Here is a 25,278-nt window from a genome sequence, read left to right as displayed (position 1 = left end):
TATTTAAGCTATTATCATTTTGCATTAACTGCAATCAATTTTAATTGAAACTTAAAAAAGTCATCAAGGCCAGTTATTGATCATGTTAACTTGTATCAAACTAAAACTAAATATTTTATTTGTTTATCAATCATCGATAGCAAGATGTTAAAGAATAAGATAAATAAATAAACAACTTTAGAATAAAGAGATTTGACGTCATAACATTTTAAGTAACACGTGGGGAAACCCACCTCGAGAGATTTGATGATGAGATCTTATTTGATATGGAAAAGAATATCAAGAAATATTTTATTTATTTAGGATAATATACGATTGTACGAGTAAATATAAATATTGATTGATCTCAAATTGTTATTGACCTGAAGGTTACTTCAGATGACCTATTACTGATATTCATAATCACGATAGTCGTCACTATAATATTAATAAAGGTCCACCATCAATTATTAATGATATCATTTCAAAACTTATAACAAAGTCATTTATCAATGACAATTTATTTCAATAAAAACATATCAAAATGTATTTTAGATCAAATATAAAGGCTTATAAAATTTGTCTATCATAGAGCTGGGAAACATTTATTTATGATTTTATCTAATAATTATGATAATTAATTCATTAAAAAAATGTATTTAAAAATACAGATTACATTAAAAACAGTATTTTTATTAAGTTAATTTATACGCGCAAAAGAGAAAAATAGAAAAATTACAGTATATAGTGTAACGTGGTGCTTCGTGATAAAAACTGGAAAAATTACAGTTTCAGATTTTAAGTATTACAGATTTTATAAAAAGTACATTGTAAAATATAATATTTACATTGAAAGCTTTGAAAATTAACATTCAAAGTTTGAATTACAAAAATGTTATTTCAAACTGTAATTTTTAAATTTTGAATACGACGGGACACTTATTACTATTTGTAATGTAATTTTTCAAGTTTTCTTTTTTCCGTGTACTAGATCATCAATAGAAATGATTATTAATGGTCAGTTTTTCAATCCAGGATGAAATTGATAATAATAATTAGGTTTTATTTGTATCATTTTTTATTAGATTTAGTTAGTGTTTTACAAAGTAGGATAAAATTTTGTTCAATGTTAAAATCTATCTGTATCCCCATGAATAGATAGACATACTGATAATACTAATTTTATTCTAGATAAAATTTTATCCTAGATTGCAAAACTGGCTTTCAAACATAATTAAAATATAATAAAAAAAAATAATAGAACATTTAACTATTTATGATTTACGAGTTTAGATGATGACTTCATGCTGGTTATTTTTATCGTCGTCAAATTAGGTCTTTTAATTATGACATTTTTAGACTGTTGATATAATTATAAAAAAAAAAAAAAAGTCAACTTTAAGGTCTCATATTGCGTAAAATCCAATCGGTGTAATGGGAAACTTTGGTATAAATTCCTGGCCAACCTTGCATACCACACGGAGAGGGACCGAAAGAAACAATACCAACGGTTGTCCATCTTCCAGTACCATCCATGCCCCTTTCAACAGACATGAGAGGGCCACCGGAATCACCTCTACATGAATCCTTCCCTCGCTGGCCACCAGCACAAATTTGATTTTCTGAAAGAGCTATTGCTGAGTTTCCATACCGTGCTAGACAGTCCTGGCGGTCAGCGATAGGAATTGAGAGTTTTAATTTAAAGTCAGATTCGCTTCTGTTCTCCGTCTTTCCCCACCCAGCTATCCATAGACGCTGAGATAGATTTCCATTGTTTGGCAAACAAACAGGTTTAATGTAATCAGTAAACGCTACGGGTGTAGACAATCTCAGTAAAGCTATATCATTTTGTTGATCTCTGGCTGTTGGTTTATAGTCTTCATGAGCTATTTGTTCTTCTACTCCAATACTAACTACTGGTGGCGCACAAATTTCAGTATTGCCTAAGTCTGGGATACAATCCGGATCTGTTGCTGTATTATATTCTCCCAATCTGACTCCAAGAAGACGCCAACTTCTTGGTAAATCTTTTCCTTTTATGCAGTGGGCCGCAGTCAGAACGTATCGATTGCTAATTAATACTCCTCCGCATGCTGTTGTTCTTCCGTTTGCTAATTGGATAAAAAGTCAATTATTTATTAATTTTTTTAATACATTTGAAGAGCTGATTTTCAGAAAGGTATCTTTTCATATTTTAAAAGAGCAGTTTTTTGAACTTTTTAATATTAATTACTTCAAGAATTATAAAAATTTCGGAATAAAAATCGAATTGTAGCTTGTGAATTCATAAGCGATAGCACTTTGTAGCTAAATTAAAAAAGTTCAATAAAAATATTTATAATTGAAGATAACCAGTTTTTTGCCTCGATTAATAAAAAATGAAAAGATACCCTTTTCAAACTCAACTCCTCATTCGATATATTTGTTAAATTCAATAAAATATTTACGTTTTTGGTATTCCAAAAGAGCCATCCATGGAAATTCGTCAATATCTGCACGTTCACCTCCAAAAATCCTCACGGAAAGATCTCTTCCACAGTCCCGCGGAAGTAAACTACTACGTGAATTAATATTGCCATTATCGTTAGAGACATCGTAAAATTCTGTTGTAGTTGGGGGTTGTATTGGTGATAAGTTATTAAAGACACAACAAACTTTGGGATCTCGGCCTTCGAAACCACATTGAGCTGCTCTAAGGGTTTGGATATTTTCGGGAAATGTTGAAGATAATCGTAGAAGCTCTATCATAGGTGGACATTGACGAATGTTTATACATCGGCCTATTTGATTGTTGCTTAAGTAACACCTATCGTCTTGCCAGTTTTCTGAAAAAATTTGTTTATTAATGTTATTTTAGAAAAGTTCTGTTAAATTTAATATAAGTAAAATAATTTCTCTATTGAAAATAAAAATTTTTTAGAAATTTACAAATCATGAAAATTAACATTCATATCTATAATCAAAAATATTTAATAAAATTATTGGAAGTATTTATTAGACATCATATGCTTATATAAATAAATTACTGATGGCTTCACTGAATCTTTTTTTTATTTTATAATATTCGTTGTAATATTATTAACTATATACATAAAATTTTAGTTAGATGAGTATCTTAAGAAATTCTATAATCTTACTTGACCTCAGTTTACGGTCAATATAAAACTAGTTTTTTGATTATAATAATTATCAATTCTAAAATTCTTATTCAAAATATTATAATTTGAAATTAAAAATTTTTGTTTACAGTTTATAATTTAAAGTAATTAAATTAAATATTCACCCTGATAAAACAAAAGGATTCAAAAGAATTAGAAATAACTTGATTTTTAATCATTTTTAATGATATTTAATCCTTCCAATTCTTTCTCTTATGGGCGTTTAACACGGAGAAATTCTTTTTAATTCTCTTTTTTAATCAGAGCAGTTTTAATTTCTGACAAACCAATACAATAAATTATATAAATAAAAAAAATAATATACATGAATACAAAATTATTTAATAGAAAATGTAACTTACGTGCACTGGATGTATTGATAAACAAAAATATCGTCAAAACAAAAAAAGTATGAAGAAATGATTTTTTAATCATTTTAGTTTTTTTAATGTATAATCTCTATTAAAATTTCTGTTATATTTTTTGTAAATATTGAATTAATGATTTAAACGAGATGTTTGATGAGACATGCGAAAGTCGACTGTCAAAGTAGTAGTCATTGCCGGAGAAATATAGGAGCTGAAGCCAGGGTCAAACCAGTCTCCCACCATGATTCTAGGAAATTCTTTAATAATATTAGGATTTCCCATCTATCCAATTTTTAAATAACACACCTTACACTTGACGATGCTTAGAATACACTCTGAAATTAATTTTTCACTTGAATAAGCGATTAATATGACGTCTAATTGTTATAATAACAATATTTTATATTTTTTTATTCTCAGAGCTGTTTGAAACTATTTTCTTAAGCATTTATTCGTTTATATTGATATATTTTTTTTTTTTAATTGAATTAAAATTATTTCAAGTCTACTGGATGAATAATTAAAATAGTATATTTATTGAAATGTTAAAATTTACAAAAGATTGATAATTCACTGGTAATTTAATAAAATTATTTACAAGTCTGTTTAAAAAATCATTTCCAATAATGAGCTCTTGGTTCGGGTCTTAATCTTCTCATTATCCAATCGATATAATTATCTATTTTGGTGTAAACCCCTGGCCAACCTGGTAAACCACAATTATCAGGACCAAAAGATACAACACCAACTGCAGTCCATTTTCCAGTTCCATCAGCAGCTCTTTCAACAGACATAAGAGGGCCACCGGAATCACCTCTACATGAATCTTTTCTTAACTGTCCGCCTGCACAAATTTGATTATTTTGAATAGATATTGAAGATCTTCCGTATCGCGCTTGACATTCTTCGTGATCGAAAGGAGAAATAGCAAGTTTTAATTTAACATCAGAGCGAGATCCATTCTCAGTAGCACCCCATCCTGCTACCCATAGTTTTTGGGGAATATTTCCATTGTGTGGTAAACAAATTGGCTTGATGTAGTCTGTAAATTCAACTGGTGATGATAATCGAATTAAAGCTATGTCGTTTGTTCTATCTCGAGATAGTGATACTGATTTGTAATTCTCGTGTTGTATAATTTCTTCGATATCTATTTTTACAATTAGCGGGGCGCAAATTTGACTGTTGTAACCATCACTAATACAATCGGGATTTGTTCTTCTATCATATTCACCAAATATTACTCTTTCAGGTCGCCAAGAGTTTAGATCTTCAGTATTGACGCAATGAGCTGCAGACAAAATATATCGCTTACTTATTAACATTCCACTGCAGAGTGCCGATTTTCTTCCGTCCGCTAAATAAATAAGATAATTTTATAAGTAAGTTATAATAATTAGTGTAATACTGTAAAAATACTTACGGTGGTCGTATTCTAATAAAGTTATCCACGGGAATTCATCAATATTAGCTCGTTCACCTCCGATAATCCTTACAGAAAGATCACGACCGCAATCGGAAGGAAGAAGTGGATCGCTAGGTCGACGAAAAGACGGAGTGTTGGAATCAGGATTATATGATTTTGTCGTCGATATAATGTTTGATTTTTTTGGTGTCCATAATTGATTTTTAAGAACACAACAAACTTTAGGATATCGACCTTCGATACCACATTGTGAGTTACGAAGAGTTCGTATAATTTCAGGAGTCTTTACCTGTATTTGCAAAAGGTTCAAGGCATCTGGACACCCGAGGATATTTATACATTCGCCTATTTGATAATCACTAGTAAAACAGCTATTTCTTGCCGAGTTTTCTATAATAAAACATTTGAAATTATATTTTTAGTGGACATTATTATATTGATGAAATCTCTGAAATATATATAATTATTAATGACTTAAGAGAAAAAAAGAGAATTAAAAATACACGGTAAAAAAAAAACCGGTGTAAGTCCATGCGGTGTACGGTGTTAATAATTCCGGTGTTAAATTCAACACCGAAATCGGTGTAGCAGTAACACCGTTCGCGGTGTAAATATTTTTTTTTGGTGTTAAATCGGTGTTATAGATTTTCCGGTGTTGATAATATTTTGACTGACACAATTTTTATAATTAAACTTTTTATGTTTGATAATTAAAAATAAATAATCAAAAAAAGTAAATATTTAACTTAGAAAGTTTGAAATAATAAAATATTGAGTCGATAAAAATTTTTAATTAAAATATATACACTGTAAAAAATTTCGATGTAAAAATGGGTGAAATACTGATGTGAAATTCTCTCAATGTAAATTTTCGATCCGTGTTACTTTAACACCATTATTAAAGGACAATTCTAGAACATCATATGAATAATCGGAAACTTCAAAATAGTGCATTTTAGTAATTATTTCATAACTTTTAAGTATTTTTTTTAAGATTTTCGGGATATTTCTAAGATAATTTTAGAATCAATGCAATTTAGTTGAAATTTTGTCGTTAAATCTTACGAGGAACCTTTTTTGAATAATCTTAAGTCATTTTTTTAACTATTTGAGAACAAATTTTGAATACTTTTAAGACATTTTTCGGATATTTTTGAGACAATTGTGGAAATTTTGTTGGAGGATTTTAGAGTGTTTTTACAACAAATTTGAAACATATTATATTTTTAGAACAATTTTAAGATAATTTTGAACGTTTCTTAAATGATATTCATAGAGATAATTTATTTTTGCACACCGATAGAAATTTTAACTTGACTCAAGAGCAAAAATCTTGACCCAAGAACACCAATTGGAAGAAAATGAATTTCTTGAGCCACGAGGAAATATTCTTGAGTCAAGATAATTTTCTTAATTCATGAGAATCTATCTTGACTCAAGAATTTTTCCTGTTGACGCAAAAAATTCATTTTCTTCCAATTGGTGTTCTTAGTTCAAGATTTTTGCTCTTGAGTCGAGTTAAAATTTTTATCAGTGCACAGCTGTAGATTTGTCCCGTAATTAATGGATGAAAAATTTTTTGGACAATTTAAGAATTTACAAATTACCCATTCACGGTGAAATTCAAAGAATTTTCTTTTACAGTCGACGCTCTCTGTATTGGACCTCTCTGTATTTGACCACATTCTTCCTCTATATTTGACGATTTTACACAGCGCTTATGGACAAGGACGAGTCAAATACAGAGAATGGTCTTGTACGGGTGAGTCAAATACAGAGAGCGTTGACTGTATAATGATAATATAATGCTATTATGTAAGCTATGGGAGACTATCTGTTACAATATGAGTTTATGTGTAAATGAAATATCAGAAAAAAAAGCAAAGTTATCAAATTATTAATTTATTACGTTTAAAACATTCTTAAATTGTCCCAAAAACGTCCTAAAATTGTCCAAAAAATTTTTCATCCATTAATTACGGGACAAATCTTCAGCTGTGCACTGATAAAAATTTTAACTCGACTCAAGAGCAAAAATCTTGAACTAAGAACACAAATTGGAAGAAAATGAATTTTTTGCGTCAACAGGAAAAATTCTTGAGTCAAGATAGATTCTCATGAATTAAGAAAATTATCTTGACTCAAGAATATTTCCTCGTGGCTCAAGAAATTCATTTTCTTCCAATTGGTGTTCTTGGGTCAAGATTTTTGCTCTTGAGTCAAGTTAAAATTTCTATCGGTGTGCAAAAATAAATTATCTCTATGAATATCATTTAAGAAACGTTCAAAATTATCTTAAAATTGTTCTAAAAATATAATATGTTTCAAATTTGTTGTAAAAACACTCTAAAATCCTCCAACAAAATTTCCACAATTGTCTCAAAAATATCCGAAAAATGTCTTAAAAGTATTCAAAATTTGTTCTCAAATAGTTAAAAAAATGACTTAAGATTATTCAAAAAAGGTTACTCGTAAGATTTAACGACAAAATTTCAACTAAATTGCATTGATTCTAAAATTATCTTAGAGATATTCCGAAAATCTTAAAAAAAATACTTAAAAGTTATGAAATAATTACTAAAATGCACTATTTTGAAGTTTCCAATTATTCATATGATGTTCTAGAATTGTCCTTTAATAATGGTGTTAAAGTAACACGGATCGAAAATTTACATTGAGAGAATTTCACATCAGTATTTCACCCATTTTTACATCGAAATTTTTTACAGTGTATATATTTTAATTAAAAATTTTTATCGACTCAATATTTTATTATTTCAAACTTTCTATGTTAAATATTTACTTTTTTTGATTATTTATTTTTAATTATCAAACATAAAAAGTTTAATTATAAAAATTGTGTCAGTCAAAATATTATCAACACCGGAAAATCTATAACACCGATTTAACACCAAAAAAAAAATATTTACACCGCGAACGGTGTTACTACTACACCGATTTCGGTGTTGAATTTAACACCGGAATTATTAACACCGTACACCGCATGGACTTACACCGGTTTTTTTTTACAGTGTATAATGTATTAGGTTTATAGGAATTACTGTATTATTTAGATAATGTTAAAATTACAATAAATCAAATTATTTATTTAAATCACAAAATGAATCTTTATAATCCCATAAAACTATTTCTGTCTAAAATGTGATTTTTTTATAAATCAATTATAAATAAAATTATGAAATCCATATGTAATTAAAATATTTTATAGGTATATTTTTCTTTAAATATATTTATATTTAAAATAAGACATACGTGCAGAAGACTTCTTCATAAGTAAAAATATCAACAGATAATTCCACATACATATTAGTTTTCGATACATTTTTTTATCAGAAAATACTTATTTAATTTTTTATTTTCTTAGAAGAAAATTTTCAAATAATTTTGACAATGCGTTAGACAGTAAATGTCAACGTCGACTAATATGATCACAAAATTAGAAGAATATAAAAATGTGATACCTCGAGGTCAACAAGATTCCCACTCTGGAATCTCTCACTGGAGATTTCAAAGAGATATTTTAATTATTTTCTTCAAATTATTTCTATTACTGGTTTTGTCATTATTATTATTCTATAAATTTTTAGGCAATATGTTTCAGAAAACAACATGTACACATGTAAGAGCGTTTGTTTTTGTGGGTTTTTCTATGTTTTTTTTTATAATGATTGATGATAAATATATCCTTCATTCGCTTATATCAAAAGCTCATAATTCATACCCAACGATCTTTTTTACTTTATATTCAAAAATGTTGTTTTTAACTATTATTTTTTAATTATTAGTCATACCTCATTCGATCAGAGAAGATTATTGACTTAAAATTATCAAATCAGAATTTCTTCTAAAAATATATTTTCAATTAACATATCCTAAGAAAAGATTAATTACAACAAACTCAAATACTGATATTTTTTTCTTGAGTGGTAATTTTGATATACGGTACAAGTACCGTTTGTAGACACATACCGTTTTTGGACAATTGATCAATTGTACATATTTAACAATTATATACATATTTAAGAACAATCGTGAATATTTATCTGTGATTTAATATTCATCTATATTCATAGATGCCAAGTTCTTTAAATGTCTCAATAGTCATTGAAACTTGAAGTTTTTTCACAAGTGATGTAAAAAAAAATTTTTCTATTGATTATACGTGTGCTCCCTGTAATTTATAATTGTAGATACATCTGATGGCTATCACGAGCTACCTACAATAACGATATCTACACTGCTGGAGCATCAATGACTATGTTTGTGAAAAATATTGCTGTGTCGGTTTTCGGTACAGATTACTTGAAAAAACATAGCGTTAAAGGAAAGGTGTGCAACAAAACCAAAACTGAAAAAATTTTCATTGGATTAAAAAATTATGACATTAAATTTAGTTGTCACTTCACAATTTTTAAAATTTTCTTTAACAAATAAATTATAGCAAAAAAAAAATGATTAAAAAATGGACTTGCAGAAATTTTAATAAATTAAAAATGCTATTTTTTAAAAATAATTTTTTAGAACAAAACTTTTTTTTAAGGAAATTTAAAAAATTGTCAAGTGACAGCTAAGTTTAATGTCATCAAAAAATTTCCAAAACCAGTGATTCTATCTTAGTACACTGAAAAAAAAATTAACGAATCAAGAGAAAAATTCTTGAACCAAGAAAATAACTTTAAAGAGTTTCATTGTCTTGAATCAAGACGAAAAATTCTTGAATTGAATAGAATTTACTGAAACCAAGAATAATTTCTTAGTTTAAGAATTTTTCTACTTAAATCAAGAAGATAAAATTCTTCAAAATTATTTACTTGATTCAAGTAAATTTTTTTTTTGTGTACATATGACATTGTACTAGAGCAGAAAGTTCAAAATTAATAACACTGAAGTTGACAGATATTAAAAATTTTTTTGGAATTTCATAACAGTTAAATTATTAAAAAAAATTTTTGTTAAAAAATTTCACATGTAAAAATTAATAAAAATTACAAGTGAAAATTTTTAGAAGCATTTTTTTATGGTAATTAATTATTTAAACAAATTTTTAATTGTCATGACAGCTGACCGCTAACTTCAGTGTTATCAAAATTATCGCATAGCCCTTTTTATAGTTGAAAATTTTTTGTGCACTTGTCTTAATATCCACCTTTTTTTTCGGGCAGTTTTTACGTCTGTGAACAGTGTATATGCATGTGTGCCTATTAAGTTGCCCGCGACTTTCGAATTGCCGCCTCAAAAACATGGCGAGTGAGCGTGCGCTCTAACTATCAATCGTTTTTGCTCGGTAATGCAGTTAGCTGAGCAGAGAGATCGCGCTACTAGTCATTTTCGTGCAAAATATTAATTATCTTTATTATTTGTCGTCGGTAATGATGACAAAACCAAAAATAGGAGACCCCACATCAGTTATCTTTTCTACTATCGTGCCCCCTTAAGGTAAAACTATACTTAGTATTCTTTAGATTTCTCTAAAAAATAATAAACATACAGAAAAAGATTGAAGATTAAAAGAAAAAAACGATCTTGCTAAGCATGTTTTACTAAAATAATAAAATTTATAATTTTTTTTTAAAGTTTATCTTCGCCGATCAACAATAATGTTTTTATTTGGGTCCACACCCGTTTAATTTCATTTTATCTACTGGTTACACTTAAATATTATTGTGTAAGTTTAACAAAAGATCCATTTTTATATGTATATATAGATATATAGATATACAGAATCTAATAATTGAATCAGTTGTATTGTCTTAATCATTTTTATCTGGAGGTCGTTTTTTGTACTAAACAAAATTAGTGGTTATGTTCATTGTTGTTAAAATCACCAAATACTAAACAATTTTTTGTTTACAAAAATGACTAACAATTAACCACAACTTTTAATCATCCACTTATTTGTTGTTTCTACAATTCAACAATATTTTAATGTGATATCTTATTGTAATTATAAATTAATTTTTTTATTTAATGATAATGAAAATATTTGCAGTTAATTAACAAATGTATTTTATTATTATATATTGATTGATGATTGATGAAGTTGTCAAGAAAAAAATATTATTATTTAAAAATCATTTTATTGTTAATAATATGAGTTAATTACTTGTTATTAATGAAATACATTTTTTCATAATATTTAACCTGTAATTATTATTGAATTTTCTTAGAACCATGACGGAAGGAAGTACGAGAACAAAACGTATGGGAACGAGATTTTTCAAAAATCCTCCTCAACCTCATATGTGCATACAAGATTTTTTAAGAGTATTAATTTTGATTCTTTTTTAGATGATTTTATTTCAAGTCAGTACTTACATCTAATGTTTTTATTTTTTTTGTGTCTAGGGGTCCGTGCATCCGTGCTATATAAATGTTTTATCATGGGATAAGATAGCTATGGCAAGTTGTCCTTTTGAACGTTTGTCACTCTATGGCGGAATGAAAATAAATCCACCAAGGACAGAAAAGCCGGAGGTTAATGTTTTTTTTGTGATGGCTAATCCAGAAGTTTTACGAAAAAAAGGCAAATATGCTCATGATTTGAAGGTAATCTTTTTATGTTTATTACTTTGAATTTCTTATATTATATCTTTTTTAATACAAATTTGATCAATTTATTTTAGGAACAATCTATTTTGATAGAACTACTACTTAATTTTATCGAGGCTATGAATAAAGGAGTAGAATTTATGAGACAATACAAAATTCTAAATGATCGTGATATAACTGGTGAATTAAAAGAAATATGGATGGTTGTACAAAGTGATAACGCGCGAGCACAAAGTGATCCAACTAGTGAAGAAGTTAAAAGACCAGTTCCGCAATATCCACTATATTCTGAGCAAGAACAGCAACAGCAGCAAAAAAAACAGCATCAGCAGCAACAATACCGACCTCCACCACCACAAACTCAGCAGCTTCAGCATCAAATTCAACAGATACGTCAGACTCATAGTGAAGATTCTCATCAGCAAATTCAACCTCAACCGCCTCAATACCACTCAAACTACTCAATGCAAAGTCGTGGACCTGTAAAAACATCTGAAAATTATGATTTAACTTACGTTCGTCAACCTCAACAAAATATAACGATGCCTCAGAATGATAATATTTATCAACCTTGGTCTACGTCATTGCAATATGCTAATCGAGTTAGAAGAATGGAACAAAAAATCGGTTCACGAGAAGCTAGAGAGTTTTTAGCTTCTAATGTCTCAGTTAATTCTTCACCTCAACAACATTCTATGTCATATCCAGCATCTCAGTATCAGTATCAACTCCTACGACAAGTGGGACCAGCTTATAATGGACCTAAAGTTCACCCTAATGCAAGTGCTCTTACCTGCTCTACGGTAACTACGTCTAGTGGTATAAATCCTGGCATTAGTCCTGGCTCTCAAATGCACTATGATCACTATTATTTACCTATGCGTTTACCGGAAAAAAACGTATGTGTAAAAGTTCATCGAGTGCAGCAGCCGCAGCAACCACAATTACAACTTGCCAATCCCATTCATATGGCTCCTGTTCCACCGTATGAACCAATCGATCCTTTTTATGACCCGCAAATGAATTCATCTTTTAATTGGAGAAGATCTTTCACGTCTCAAAATCATACCACACAGCCGAAAAATAATAATAATAAACGACAATTTTCCCCTTCACATACCAGTAATAATGGGCCTAAAGAAAATTCCGAAAAAAGTAAAAGTCCAATTAAAGTACTACAACGAGATAATTCAAATAACTCTAGTTCAAACGTCGATTCTATTAATTCTGAAATATCCATGGATAAATCTGATCAAGAATTTGACAATACAGGTAATAAAAAGAAAATTCAAGTTACAGATTTGGATGACGATGAATTACAAATTACACCAACTTGTGATAACTTTGAAGAAATACAGAGTTTGGATGATATTCAAACTCAAAAAAAAATCCAAGAAAGTAGTTCTAAAAATCAAGTTAGAACAAAAATCTTGGTACCAAAAAGAAATAAGTTATCTAATGACAGTAAATCGATATTAAAAAATGGTAACTCGGTTACGAATGATATTGAAATTGAGCAGCCAGGTAATATAGAAAATATATTGATTGAAGGAAAAAATGAGCAAATAAATATTTCTGAATCTGAACGAAATGGTTTTAATAATGATAAACCAATAAAAAGTGATAGTAAAGTTTCTAAGGTAATAAATAATTGCAGTAGTGAGTCGGTAATAAATGCTGATACTTCTGAAGATAATAATGAACAATGCGAGTCTAAAGTTAATGGACAGGGTTACAATTTAAACAAAAGTGATGAACAGGTTTATCAAGTGTATACAATACTAAGAAAATCTGATGTCGCATCAACGCAGGATGGATTGACGAACGAAATAACTCAAATGGCGATCAAAGATTGCACGGAAACAAGTGAGATGGGTGCCGTGCCTTCGTGATAGTCTACGGTGGATGTAGTTATAAGTTATATAATTAAGACAACTTTAAATGTAAATAGTTATATGGAGAGTTCAGTTGATAAGCAACTAAAAACAAATTAGGTTGATCAATTTAAAAGACAATGTAAGCATAAAATGTAGATAACTTTACTCGAATGTTCTTCCATAAGAATTAAGGTGATAACGATTAATTCACAACTCAGAGTAAAGTAAAATCATAACAAAAAGAAAGTTTGAACAGCATTGAATAATATAAGGATGTCATGTATAGAGTTTTTATAACCTAAAGTACTGAAATTGTACAACTTGATAGCGTATAGGCTGTGAAAACTTAAAAATTTTGGTGCATGTTTCTCTTGTTTGTATGTAAAAAGAGATCTTGTGGTAAAATAGTAAACAAACTTATGATAAAAAAAAAAAAGTTTCTAAAAATAAGCATGTAAAATAAAAAAGTAGTCTACTTAAAAAAAAAAAAAAAAAAAAAAAAAAGACAAAATTAGATTCGTCTACAATTAAAAAATTTAATTATTTTTAAATTATTTTATCATCAAGTAATTTGTTTAATCTGAGTTAACGATAAGTATAGTATTGAAGAAAAATCGTATTGTTAAACAAATGATGAAATGGGTGCTTCGAAGAAATTTTTAGCATAGTACTTTATTGCTTTATAAATTATTCGGAAACATACTCCCTCATAATCAGTGATAATGGTCACTGTTCTGAATAAAATTTCAATAAAATTGCCTGTTTTTTATATTGATGTTAATAATAATTATTATCATCATAAAATAATAATAATAATAATAATAATAATAATAATAATAATAATAATAATAATAATCATAATATCAATGATAATCTTGATAATAATAATAATAATAATATTAATATTAATATTAATAATTCAATAAACAAAATTAAGCCGAGATCTTCCCGGATGTCCAATTATCGTAATGACATCCTAAAAAAATTTTTATTTTTAAAATACGTAGTCATTGTCTTTTTATTAAATAAAATGACTGAAAATAATTTTTAATAAAATCGTACATCAAAATTTATGCTGTCATTTTATTTAATTAAGTAGATTAATTTTTGAGATAGTTCCATCATAGAATAATATAGTAAGAAGAACATTTACTATCAGAAATTCTAAATTTCGATGGACAAATACTTACACAGTTATCAAAAATATTAGATTATGATGATCTGACAACGTTCCATATCTCAATTTTTTATTGAAATAACTTTTTTAAATATTATTTTAATCATTTAGTTATTAAGGGAAAATATTATAACTTAATAATCATGTGAAAATAAATTATTAATTGTATGAATATTGAAATTAATATTTATTTTTATTTATAATTGATTTTATTTTTATATTTTTATGATAAAAAATTTTTTTTAAACAGGGTTATTAAAAAAATATGTCGACTTAATAAAATCTCTAAATTATATGAAAAATAAAATACAAATTTTTAAACAGTGATTTAGGAATTGAAATTTTTGAAATTTGAAAATTCTTCATCGAGGTTTTTCTTGCGTTATGGGGAGCTACATATACCTGAAGCAAAGTAAATGATCAAGTTACGATGTCTTGTATAAAATAAATATAAAAAAATTTGGTCATAGAGTTATTAAATCGTAATATAGTGCTTTACCGAAAGTAATAGCAGCACTAAGGTAAAAGACCCAGTTATTGACAATTAAAAATTTATGTACATACACGCCAATCAGCATTACACATCTATTAACTAATATAGTATTCTTTAAATTATGGCTAGAAAATATGACATTAAAGTTAGCTGTCACTTGACAATTTTTGAATTTTCTTTAACTAAAAAATTATTTTAAAAAAAATTGCATTTTTAATTTATTAAAATTTCTACAAGTCCATTTTTTAATAATTTTTTTTTTGCTATAATTTATTTGTTAAAGAAAATTAGAACAATTATGAAGTGACAGCTTAATTTAATGTCATCTAGAAAATTATAACAAAAATAATTAATTATTTCATGATACCTAGTTAAAATTAATGAATTTTATTATTAATATTGCAAAATTTGTTTTTCAACGTTGGAGCAGAAAGCCTGGTAGGAGCCACCGAAAAAGTTCACTGTGTCATGCAGGGACTTCACTAGGCTAAATATTCTATTACTTGGTCTCTTCATCACATAGTTACAGTTTGAGTTGACGGTTTTTAGTAATCGGTTACATTGCGTGCTTGAAGCAAAAAGGGCGCGCTAAAAGGGAGGATAAAAAAATTTTTTGTCATTGTTCTTAAAATCACTCAAAACACAAAGATCTGTAAATAAAAAAATTCGAGTACCCTAAAGCTAAAACGACGTAACTTAAGCTAAAAGGGCACATAAGAAAATTTAAGATTTTATGAAAAATTTTTATACATAGCTTCATAAGACAAGTTAGATCCAAAAAATAGTCTAGTACGCAAAGCTAATTTATTACAAAAAGGAGCAAAATGAAAGCAATTGTTTTAATTCGTAGTTACTCAGTTTCTAGGTATAAAATTTATATGAATTAAATTTTTTCACCTACGATACGATTTTTGTCCTTTAAAATTAATTAAAAATGCAGTAATAAAAAAATACAATTATCAACATTTCATTGAGAAAAAAAAACAACTGAAATTTACTGATTTTCTTTTTAATTATTGTCTTAAATTATAGGTACACTATAAATCAGAATAATTTTTTTAATTCAAAATTTTTTCATTGATTTTAATTTTATGTTTAAAAAAATCTAGGTGACTATGGAATGAAAAAATTTTCTAAGTACTAAAACTATAATGAAGAATATATTTTTATACAAGTAATGGATAAATAAATTAATCAAAAACTAATGGGATTAAAAGTAAATTATGAATAAAAAAATGATAGTATTCAAATATTTAACAATTTTTTAAAAATATTTTTAATTATAATTTTAAAAGAAAGTAGGTATAGTTAAAATGCACCTCTTCGACTCCTCCATTTTTGATTAATTTTTAGGCTAAAAATAAATATTTTAATGAATTGCTCAGAAAAAAAAATTATAGGCCCTTTTAGCTCTTTGCAAAGCCTGAGCTTTTGGTTGTTAAAGACAAACTTGTCAAAGTCAACAACTGAGTTTTTTACTTAACTATAAATTTTTATGTTTGACAACAAAAAAAATTTGATCTTGAAGGTATTTATTATTTGTACTTAATTTATTTAATAATTTTGATACTCAATAAGATAGAACGTTCATTCGCGAGACCTAGTACTGGATGAAATTATCGATTTAAATATTGACGAAAACTTGAATTTTTGAGAATCTAGCAAGAAAATAATTGATAAAAAAAGTTGAAATTAATTGATTATTTAATATTTCCATGTCGGGCATTTAATTTTTTAATGCTCAAAATTACAATACTATGTATCTGCATAATTTTATCTTGTTTAAAAGTTGCAAAAAACAAAAAAAATTTTTTTTTTCAACAGCCCCAAGTGTTCCCTTTCAAACAAACGAAAGGCGATTCCTGTATCTATAATAGCCTACGAGATATTACAAAAAAAATTGAAAAATTGGAAAAATCGCAAAATTTTGAATTTGTGTATTTTTGGAAAAAAAATTTTTTATTTTTTATTCCTGAACAGAACTTGATTTTATGACAAAAGAAATTTTCTGACCAAAATTTGTCCAAATCGAAAGGGGTCAATTTAACTATTGGTCGATTTAACATGGAATGACCTTTCTACAACTATTGGAACTATTTCTATAATTTACAGTCGAAGTTCCTATAATAAAATAGAAAAAAATTTTATAAAATTATAGTAACAAAAGCAAGTGTCATAATTTTATTACATCAATATTTTAATGTCATAGATTACATTTTTTATTAAATTAAAAGTTACCTTATTTAGAAGTTGAAAAACCTGAATTTCTTAAATTAAAAACTAAAAAATTCATGTTTTTTTAAAAATAACCAGTATGTATTAGTTTGATTAATAAAAAACGAAAATAGTTACAACTAGAAATTAAATAGGTGGTATTGGTGTGTAAACTCTCACGTAGTCTTCTTGACTTTCACCTTTGCTATCATAAACCACGGATACGAATTTATATTATTGTAGAGTGACCGAATCTGACGGCAAGTTAACAATGTGCTGCTCAGTAAATAGTAACAAAAGCTTTCCCTCAGTTAGACTTTCGCTGTCAACGAATAAAATAATATTTATTAAATTATTTCTACTAACATAAGTAACAATTGTGAGCATATGTGACAAAAATCAACCGACTGAAGAATAATATTTCTATGTAAATGTACGGTCATCAACAATAATAATTGATTTATTTAACAAGGAAGTTAAAGACACGCGAGTATTCGAAAGTTTATAAGAATAATCTATTTTTGACATTTCGCCTCCTCATAAGATTGCTTTTGCTTATTTAAATTATGTGTTCATGATCATTTGTCATTTTCAATTATAAACGGTGAAAAGACATATGACTTTATCACATATTCGGTGTTAAAGAAGAAAACAAAAAAGTTTTATTATGGATTCTGTATGAACTTTACTCCACAATCGACTGGTTTTTTTTTATCTCAATAATGCTGATCCAAGTGAAGAAATGAATACAAAATGACATTGAGATAAAAGAGTTAAATTAGCTGAAACAGGATTTTTGTAAAAGCTAAGAGTTAGGAAGGGAGACCGCAATACCTTTCTCCGGAGATGTGGCTGACCGACATATTGCGTTCTTCGCCCTTCCATCCTGACTAGAGGTAAAAAGTAAAAGAGAAAGAGCGTCAGCCAAGCAAGAAGCAGGAGTTTAAGTCATTTGATTTGCTAGGTGAGAGAAAAGTCTTCTCCGTTCTTGCTATGAGTACCGTCGTATCTCCTGTATTACTTCATTGTCTTCATCATGTTTCTTGCGATTTTTTTATCGGCTTTACGTGAACACGCGCTACCGCGGTCTTTTATATTTTCCGCTATAACAGTCAACGGTGCCAGTTTATAGTAGATATTCTCGTGAATAGCTGTATATACTAGTTACTCAGGGTGCGATCAAAATATTTTTCGTGTTTTTACTTCAAAAACACTATGAAGTTTCAAAAAATTATCTGTGATAGTTATGTACTCCAGAAATCCGAAGAATTCGAGCAAACAGGTAAAAGTTCATTCAAATAATTAATATTTTTTACTGTCAATTTTAGTTATCGTTATTACCATTCAAAACTCAACTTTATTAAGTTGAATTAGTGGATTTCCACTATTCGGTAGTATATATTCACTATTTCAGATGTCCAAAGTATATCGCGGTATAATTTGCACAACAAAAATAGTAGATATCCATAAATTCAACTTTAGAGAGAAATAGCTGCTCTAAAAAAATTTTTATAAAATATTTTATTTAATATTTATTAATAAATTATAACCATTTGTCTAATGAAAATGTGAGTGTAGAAACTAAACGGCCTCGACTCACTTTCTGTATTTTACACAGTTGACTGCAGTTGGCATTTTTTTTTCCATCTAATATAATAATCTTTTCGCAAAATTGTAAATGACTTGAAAATTTTATCAATTTGAAGATGGTAAAATAAAATATTTACATGGAGTTAGATAAAAAAAAAAAAAAAAAAAAAAAAAAAAAAATTGAATTTTTAGACAGAATAACCTGATTAGAAATTCGTTCCTCGTGTTAACACATGTAATATCATATAAACGTGACTGCACCGGTGTAAATTATATTATTGAGTAGTATTGGTGATGAAAGCGCAAGACGATCACTTATTTGGACATTCATTATTCGTACTTAATTTAGATGTAGACTTAAATGTTGAACATGGAATACCTAATTTATTTTCATTTATCAATTAACACGATCTCATATTGATAAAATGTTTACACATGCAGTTTAAGTTAAAATTAGTAGTTTAAAATAAAGTTTACACCATTTAATTATTTTACAGAATACGATGCAGTTGAAAAAAGACTTCAATTACTCCTAAAAGAAGGATCCAAAATTCCTGCTGATTCTGATGAATCAGAAATGACTTTGCCTGATTATTACGATCCAGTCAAGTTTCGTTTGGGTCAGAATGTCTTTAGAAAAAATATTTTTACTATGATGATTGCTAAATTATCCGGATTGCTACTTCTTCTTATGGTCCCGTCAATTCTTGATATTTTAAAATTTACGAAACAAAGCGGTAATCCATGTACTGCCTTTCGTAGATACGCTGCGACAATTCTTCATACATGCATCTGGTATAAAAATTCACCGGATGAGGATAGTAAGTAAGTAAAATAATAATGTTCTTATTTTATCTAATATGAATACTAAAAATTACTTGTGTATACACAGAAAAAAAAAAATCTTAAGTCAAGCGTTAATTTTCTTAAATCAAGAAAATCTTAAGGAAGACTGAAAATTTCTTGACTGAAGTTAAAATTTTTTGAACGAAGTTAAATTTTTTTAAGCCAAGAAAATTTCTTCTTGCTCCAAAATAACTTCAGTCTTCCTTATAATTTTCTTGGTTCAAAAAAATTTTTTTTTCTGTGTATTAATACATTTTCTCTTTATTTGTTGTATTCTTAAAATAAGAGTTTTATTCGACATTAGTCGAAGCATTTTTTTTTTTCTTTAACGAAGCTGGAAATACTATGAATGAGGCGAAAATAAAATTAATTTAAATAGCATTCATTGACACAATATAAGACGTCAGAATGCGAATGTCGGGGTTTTAGAATATACTTATTCTTCAACTGTATTTTGTCTACGATATTTTTTTTTAATCACAGTACCTGCAAAAATTACCATATTAGTTTTTTTTTTTTTATTGGTTCTCAGTAAAAATTCAAATCAAAACTATTACCAGAAATACAAATGAATAAATTATGGATTGCTATTAATATTACATTTTTATTTTTTTCTTTAGATTATTTGTATCCCTGAAAAATGTCCGTAAGAAGCACTGTATTGCTTCTAAACGTAGCTGTGAAGCTGGAATAGGTCGAATTTCTCAACTTGATATGGCTCTTACTCAATTTGGTTTTATGGGTTTCACTCTATTATGTGCAGATTATTTAGGAGTTGCTACCAACGATGAAGAACTCGATGGTCTTCTTCATTTTTGGCGTGTCATTGGACGAATGTTGGGTACAGAAGAAAGGTAAATTAGTACCAGAATATTTATTACTTATTTTTATTTTTAAAATTTAATCAATTTAATGAAATGAATTTTTTTTTTTAGATTTAATCTTTGCAATGGAACTGTAAAAGAAAGTAAAGCGCTTTGTCGGAGATTATTGGAAGAAATTTTCGTTCCTTATTATACTAAAAAATCAAAAGATTTCGAAGAAATGAGTAATGCTCTTTTAGAAGGATTATGGCCGATAAATCCGTTTGTAAATAATAAATCGTTCAGAATATTTACATGCCATCTGATAGCCTCAGCTATACCAAATAATAATCACTCATTAGATATCGATGACACACCGTTGTCATTGTACAGTAAAATAATATTGCATCTTCAGCTTTTTGTTCATAAACATTTGTTGCCAGTACATTACTGGTGGTCTAGAATTTTTCGCGCTCATTTTAATAATCAAATGAAAATAGGCTTTTATCTTACGGAAAAATTTCCATTTTTAGCTTACATACTCTACGGACGAAAACGATCATATTTTAATATTTATAAATTTCATTTTGACTAATATAAAAAAATGTTTTCTTATCGTTTTAAACAAATGGAATTTTTTGTATATATTTCTTCGTTTATGAAAAGATAGCATTTATTTGATGTTTTATAGTTATATAATTGTGTGAGTACTAATTTAATTACTCACATTTAATTAAATTATTTTTTATAGCCAAAAATACTTAGTTGTCAAAAAGATATAATTAAAAAAAAAGTAATTTATCAAAATTAGTTTAAGATAAGTGACTGTTTGTACTTAAAATAATTTAAAAAGTATTCTAAAAATTGTACAGTAAACTGATTATGAAAAAATGTTTTATTTTAGTGATCAAAAAACTAAAATTGAAATTAAATTACCATTTTCACTTCGTTTTATAAGTGTTTAAAATATAAAGAAAGTTTTTTATCACGGTTTATGCATGTTTAAATAGTTTAAAAAGACGAACCAGTGTTCTTTTTATTAAAGAAGTGAAAGGACTTATTCATCAATGAAGTCTATAAAATTTACAAAAAAAAAAAAAAAATGTTGAAATATTTTTGTTTAAACGATTGAGCAATTGAAGTCAAACCTATTATATATAAAAAAAACTATACGTATGATATCGTATTATAAAAAATTAAATTTCCATTAAATTGTAGATCAGTAGGTACGCAGTAATTTAATCATTAATTAGTTCACAACCTTAATAATTTGTAATTTTAATTATCTTGCCAACCTATTATTTCAACGTCAGCACGAGTTTGATTCTGAAACATAATTACATTTAGTATAATTATTCCATTTATAAGATGTATAAATTGTAAGCATTAATTACCACTGCAAAATATTATCTTATTGTCTTTTATAGTGAATAATCATATCTATTTATGTCTTACACAATTTCCGAGCATTTAACTTTGGTATTTCCGATGATTTTTATCTACAAAATAATATTCTTATAATTATTATTATTAATCATACGTTATTAGACATCGTATGTCGCGTCTTAAGTACCTCTCACCAACTTCAGTAGTTGGGAATATCTAAAATTTTTATACTCTGAGAATTGTAAATTAGCTGTACCTCTGGCAATATTTGAAGCTGAAAGATTTATTTTAATTATTTTTGAACTCCCAACGGAGTGGTACGTGATCAAACTAGTAGATAACCTTCAACTTATGATTCTCATCGTCATCGATAACATACGTGGTTTCTCTCCTACCTTTGGACTCGTTTCTATCATTCATAAGTAACGAAATAAAATAAACTTTGGTAATACATAAAAGTTTTAAACTTTCATGCTTACTTTATCGTTTTAATCTATATTTCAATTTCAGATTAGAAACAAAGGCTTCGATTAGAACTTTTCAATCTAAGTATTAAGAAGATATGCGCTAAGTCATGTATCACGACTATAATATCTATTGGTATAAATGTCAATGTTAAAAAAGAACAGTTTTAAATTCTCCAATTTACCTTTACATCTTATAAGTTATAAGTTTGCTTTGGATTTAATTCAAGTTGATTTTCAACGTTGCTAACATTTATCTTAAACTGACTGTTTTTATTTCAGATTGCAAACTATTTTTTTACTATAAAAAATTTTTAATTTTTATTCATTGAATAGAATTTGATTTGAGTAAGAGTTTTATTTTCGTTATATATTATTTATTTATTTAAATGGTCAATTGTTTCATGGTTTGATTCCTTTGATATGACTTCAGAAGTTTTAGTCTTGGAGAAAAAGTAATTAGGTCTTGTATTCATACTCACATCACTGAAAAAAGTAGTAAAACAATTAACGTCGGAGGATACTCACATATTACTAGTAATTTACTCATTTTATTACGAATAGTTTTTGCTGCTTATGCAATGGACATTAATGAGTACTCACTCAGGAAATATTTGTCGCTTGTCTTTTTATGGTGTAAAATAGTATATTATTTATTTATGAGCTAGTGCAATTATTACTATTATATCATATAACATAATATGTAATGTAAACAATACAATAATATTTATCTATCAGATAACTTTTATGCAATATATTCTTAATAATTATTTTAATTATCCAAGATAATTACAAGGTCATGCATAAATACATCAAAGTTAATGGATACCTACAATTATTATCTTCTTCCGAGCTAATAAAAATATCTTTAACTACATATAACAATAACTTTCAAAATTAATAAATGGAATAAATGGATTGATTACACTTCATAAATTGATATAGCACAAAAAATTGTCCTCGACTGATAAAAAAAAACTAAAGAAAGTACAAACAAAAATTTTTCATTTTCTTGCAATGTTGCATAGCCGCTTGAGCAATTTGATTTAATGTTAGAACTATTTGAGTTGGAAAATTCGAGAATCAAATGACATCAAGTTGAAGAGAACTATTCTATGTTCTTCTTTACACAGTAAAAAATTTTGCGTTAAAAATTTTTGTGTTAAATATTTAACACGTTTTTGTGTTAATTTAATATTTTACACAAAATATATTTAATATTTAACACAAAATTTTTTATTATGTAGATAGATAGTATTCATATCGAGTATCGCATATCAAACAGTTATTCATAAAGAGAATTAGTTAATCATGATTGTATATATTAACAAAAAGGAAATGTATTTTTTCGAATCAAAAAAAATATTTCTTCTAATTTAATACAATTATTAATTTCTTATAGCGACACTTTGTAAGTTAAAATATAATTCCAAGTGATATTAGAAAAATTAAATATTACTAATTATTGTGTATAGCTTTTTTTATAAACTAAAAAACAAAATATAATTTGTACAAAATACATATAAATTTATTTAACTGTAGCAAATCTGTTCTTAGTTGTAATATTCCATTGATTTTCCATGATATTATAGGCTGAGACATAGTAATTGTGAAACGAGAGTAATTGCAAGGTAGAAAGAAAAAGAGAGGGAAACGGTATATTAGAGGTGAGCGATATCGTGAGGATAAATTGTTATCCGTGTATTCGTTGAGCTTACCTGTGTTATATTATGATTTATATACGTATATACATTATATATGTTGTATATTGTTATAAGTGGGGAGAGACGACGGTACAGAACGTATCTCGTATTTAAAATTTACCGGGAGCTATCATACAGAAGTCAGTACGAAGTTTTTGTGCCGAAGACTAACATCAATAATTAACAGTATTTTTTTTTTTTTTTTTATTATTTAACTTCAGTTTAGTATTTTTCATTTTTGTTTTGAGGTAATAATTACATTTTTTTACTTGTATTATTTTATATCCATGGTCAAATATCAATTTTTTATTTATACTCATAACGAATCATGTATTAAGAACAAATTAAGAACATGTATTAAGAATAAATTTATCAGCTCAATAAAATTTAATAAAAATCGTATAATATTTATTATCGAACTGGTTAATTGTTTTTTTTTTCTAATTTTTTTTCTTACAAACTTATTACCTCCACAATAGTCAAAATGTAAAACTTAATGTAAAAAACAATTATATATACCTGGAAATATTATTAAAAATAATAGTACATTATATAAATAAACATTGAGATACTTGATAAACAAAAGGCGCGTTATTTTTACACAAATTATTATTTTAAATGAAAAATAACAAAACTGTATGGATATTAAAAATTACGGGGAAAAAAAAAAAAAGATAATGATAATAAATTAACAACTCCGGTATTTTCGAATTAATTAGTGTTAAAAATATCAGAGAAAAAAATTTATTAAAATATGATCGTGACTTCTTTTCAAATTTTCATGAATAAGTATCACCAAGGTCGGTTACATCAATCGTGTATCATCGAGAAGATTCGTGAGCTATTCGGTTATTAACGTAAACATTCGAGTAACTCCGTGACGGCGCGTCCGGGATTATTTTGAGTTTGTAAGCGTGAGCGTAAATGTTGTTCTGATGAAACGAAACGTTTTATTCCAGACCAGGCGCTCAGTTCTAGTTTGTTCGCCACTGAGACGAGAAGCATAGCATGTGTCCATCAGTTTACAGCCACGTACACGCATATTTGTTGCATTTTCAATCCTATCATAAACAATATTCATACGGTTACCGTTAGAAATCCTTTTAATCATACAGTCGATTGGATTTTTATTATTACTATTACTATTTGATATTAATTTCAATAATTAAATAAAATAATTTACACTACACCATATCGCTCCGATTGGTAGATTAAGAATTTAAA

General features: G+C 27.2%; 3 protein-coding genes across 4 annotated transcripts; 2 read left to right on the top strand and 1 right to left on the bottom strand.

Moving 5' to 3' along the window:
* Positions 1 to 1,039: 1,039 nt before the first annotated feature.
* On the bottom strand, positions 1,040 to 8,345 carry LOC141531589 (transmembrane protease serine 9-like). The gene is made up of 6 exons (XM_074249494.1): positions 8,205 to 8,345; positions 4,929 to 5,321; positions 4,123 to 4,862; positions 3,649 to 3,787; positions 2,427 to 2,804; positions 1,040 to 2,090 (listed from the first exon to the last, which is right to left on the bottom strand). Exons 1-6 carry the CDS (start codon positions 8,272 to 8,274, stop codon positions 1,378 to 1,380), a joined length of 2,433 nt encoding a protein of 810 aa, XP_074105595.1. The 5' UTR covers positions 8,275 to 8,345; the 3' UTR covers positions 1,040 to 1,377.
* Positions 8,346 to 10,415: 2,070 nt separating this feature from the next.
* LOC141530408 (uncharacterized) lies at positions 10,416 to 13,889 on the top strand. Of its 2 annotated transcripts, none has more exons than XM_074247487.1 (4): positions 10,416 to 10,617; positions 11,120 to 11,216; positions 11,298 to 11,498; positions 11,576 to 13,889. In XM_074247487.1, the coding sequence occupies exons 2-4, from the start codon at positions 11,124 to 11,126 to the stop codon at positions 13,391 to 13,393; spliced, it is 2,112 nt and encodes a 703-aa protein (XP_074103588.1). In that variant the 5' UTR covers positions 10,416 to 10,617; positions 11,120 to 11,123; the 3' UTR covers positions 13,394 to 13,889. The 2 variants fall into 2 exon arrangements, with proteins under 2 accessions (XP_074103588.1, XP_074103589.1); XM_074247488.1 differs by lacking the exon at positions 10,416 to 10,617 and adding an exon at positions 10,757 to 10,892.
* A 4,503-nt stretch (positions 13,890 to 18,392) lies between these two features.
* Positions 18,393 to 21,240, top strand: LOC141530891 (uncharacterized). The gene is made up of 4 exons (XM_074248272.1): positions 18,393 to 18,544; positions 19,350 to 19,677; positions 20,319 to 20,552; positions 20,634 to 21,240. The coding sequence occupies exons 1-4, from the start codon at positions 18,478 to 18,480 to the stop codon at positions 21,094 to 21,096; spliced, it is 1,092 nt and encodes a 363-aa protein (XP_074104373.1). The 5' UTR covers positions 18,393 to 18,477; the 3' UTR covers positions 21,097 to 21,240.
* The last annotated feature ends 4,038 nt before the right edge of the window (positions 21,241 to 25,278 follow it).

The sequence above is a fragment of the Cotesia typhae genome, unplaced genomic scaffold, assembly GCF_013202065.1.
Source record: "Cotesia typhae breed Kobodo isofemale line unplaced genomic scaffold, CoteBio_Ctyphae contig_5, whole genome shotgun sequence".
Taxonomy (NCBI): Eukaryota; Metazoa; Arthropoda; class Insecta; order Hymenoptera; family Braconidae; genus Cotesia; species Cotesia typhae.
Note: the sequence above shows the minus strand (reverse complement) of the source record. Positions and strands in the feature narration are given on the sequence as shown.

Excerpts from the sequence above, each read along its gene's own strand:
- LOC141531589 (XM_074249494.1), bottom strand. The coding sequence starts at position 8,274 with ATGTATCGAAAACTAATATGTATGTGGAATTATCTGTTGATATTTTTA. Across the intron at positions 2,805-3,648 it reads CATGTCTCATCAAACATCTC|AAAACTGGCAAGACGATAGG; the intron begins GTTTAAATCATT and ends AAATTTTTTCAG. Across the intron at positions 2,091-2,426 it reads TCTTTTGGAATACCAAAAAC|CAAACGGAAGAACAACAGCA; the intron begins GTAAATATTTTA and ends TTATCCAATTAG.
- LOC141530408 (XM_074247487.1), top strand. The coding sequence starts at position 11,124 with ATGACGGAAGGAAGTACGAGAACAAAACGTATGGGAACGAGATTTTTC. Across the intron at positions 11,217-11,297 it reads GCATACAAGATTTTTTAAGA|GGGTCCGTGCATCCGTGCTA; the intron begins GTATTAATTTTG and ends TTTTGTGTCTAG. Across the intron at positions 11,499-11,575 it reads AATATGCTCATGATTTGAAG|GAACAATCTATTTTGATAGA; the intron begins GTAATCTTTTTA and ends AATTTATTTTAG.
- LOC141530891 (XM_074248272.1), top strand. The coding sequence starts at position 18,478 with ATGAAGTTTCAAAAAATTATCTGTGATAGTTATGTACTCCAGAAATCC. Across the intron at positions 19,678-20,318 it reads TCACCGGATGAGGATAGTAA|ATTATTTGTATCCCTGAAAA; the intron begins GTAAGTAAAATA and ends TTTTTTCTTTAG. Across the intron at positions 20,553-20,633 it reads ATGTTGGGTACAGAAGAAAG|ATTTAATCTTTGCAATGGAA; the intron begins GTAAATTAGTAC and ends TTTTTTTTTTAG.